Source organism: Octopus bimaculoides, chromosome 21 (genome assembly GCF_001194135.2).
Source record: "Octopus bimaculoides isolate UCB-OBI-ISO-001 chromosome 21, ASM119413v2, whole genome shotgun sequence".
Classification (NCBI taxonomy): domain Eukaryota; kingdom Metazoa; phylum Mollusca; class Cephalopoda; order Octopoda; family Octopodidae; genus Octopus; species Octopus bimaculoides.
Window position 1 is genome coordinate 32025211 of NC_069001.1, and position 1758 is coordinate 32026968.

Below are 1758 nucleotides of genomic sequence, written 5' to 3' on the forward strand. Positions count from 1 at the left end.
TATACATATATATTTGTATATTAAGGCTACCATTGGTTTCATGTTAAGAAAAATATTTTAATGTCCAAACAGTTTTTCAAGTCGATCACATGGAGGAATGGTGTTCGCCTCCATTTTGGATCAGCTTGAAAGATTTTTAAGATGTTAACATATTTTTCTTCACATGAAACCAAACCAATGGTAGCCTTAATACACAAATAAAGAAATTATATCAACCACTGCAGTGTTGAGCACTCATTCTCATCATTTGACATTTACATGTATGTATATATATATATATATATTTGTACATATAAATTGTACATATAAAGAGGAAGGCCTGGATACTGGGAGCTGAAAAAGTAAAGATCCAACTGGATAGAAGTAGAAAAGACAACCCAGATTTGAGATAAATTAGAGAAAAGTTGTCACTGGCCTATGCTCCATATGAAGCGAAGGGCTTTTGCAAGTTTGGAAAAAGAAGGTTTGCATGTATGGGCAACTGCCAGTGTTCCTCAAAAGAACTTGCTCAAGCTTGTAGATATGGATGTAGATACATAACCAATTCTGACCAATAGAAGCCATGGATTTGATAAAATTAATCCATTTCATTTACATCTTATTTCTAATAAGTTTCATCATCATCATCATCAGCAGCAGCAGCATCAGAGAAGTTGTCACTGGTCTATCCTCTGTAGGAAGCGAAGGGCTTTCGCAAGTTTGGAGAAGGAAGATTTGCATGCATGGAAAACTGTCAGTGTTACTGAAAAAAAAACCTTGCTCAAGCTTATACATATAGATTTAGATATATGACCGAAACTCTGATCAACGGAAGCCCTACATTTGATAAAATTAACCAAACCTCATTTACATATTATTTTTGATAAGTTTCATCATCATCATTAAAAGCCTGTTTTCCATGCTGGCATAGGTTGCATGGTTTGACAGGAGCTGGTAAGCCAGAGGACTGCACCAAGGCTTCACTGTCTGTTTTGGCATGGATTTTACAGCTGGATGCTCTTCCAAATGCCAACCACTTCACAGAGTAATTTCAAAACTCCAAGAAACAAAAATCATAATTTCCATTCTCTCTTCTTTCCCTGTATGAGACACATATTCCTCTCAAACCTTTCAAAAAGTTTCATGTTTTTCTGTTTTACTTTTATTTATATATTTTCAGAATCCAAGCAAGTTGATTCTATATTCGTGCAAATTCCCAGGTGACAGTCCATTCATTAATGCATCATATGAACTCACACAACAGTCCCCTATTGGGAACTGGACGGTTTTGGCAGAATATTCAAATGGGGTAAGATTATTTGAGGCTTTTGTTTTCTTTTGCTGGGGTGAGGTGGATTTTGTGTTCTTTTATTTACTGCAGTCATTTGACTGCGGCCATGCTGGAGCACCGCCTTAAAGGGGTTTAGTCGAAATTAACCCCAGGGTATACTCTTTGTAAGGCTAGTACTTATTCTATCGGTCTCTTTTTGCCGAACCACTAAATTATGGGGACATAAACACACCAACATTGGTTTTCTAACGATACAGACACATACACATAAATATATGCATACACACACACACACACACACACACACATATGACAGGCTTCTGTCATATATATAGAGACTATAGTAGAAGACACTTGACCAAGGTGCCATGCAGTGGGACTGAACCCAGAACCATGTGGTTGGGAATTAAACTTCATACCACACAACCATGCCATGCACTTTTTCCTTTTTTTTTACACACAGATATATATATATATATATATATATA

At 36.3% G+C, this 1758-nt stretch overlaps 1 protein-coding gene across 1 annotated transcript in view; it reads left to right on the top strand.

Moving 5' to 3' along the window:
* LOC106880930 (complement C4-B) overlaps positions 1–1758 on the top strand; it is a 50041-nt gene that overhangs the window by 2884 nt on the left and 45399 nt on the right. The window contains exon 4 of the mRNA XM_014931106.2: positions 1160–1288. Coding sequence (XP_014786592.2) covers positions 1160–1288 — 129 coding nt within the window. The remainder of the gene's footprint in view (positions 1–1159; positions 1289–1758) is intronic.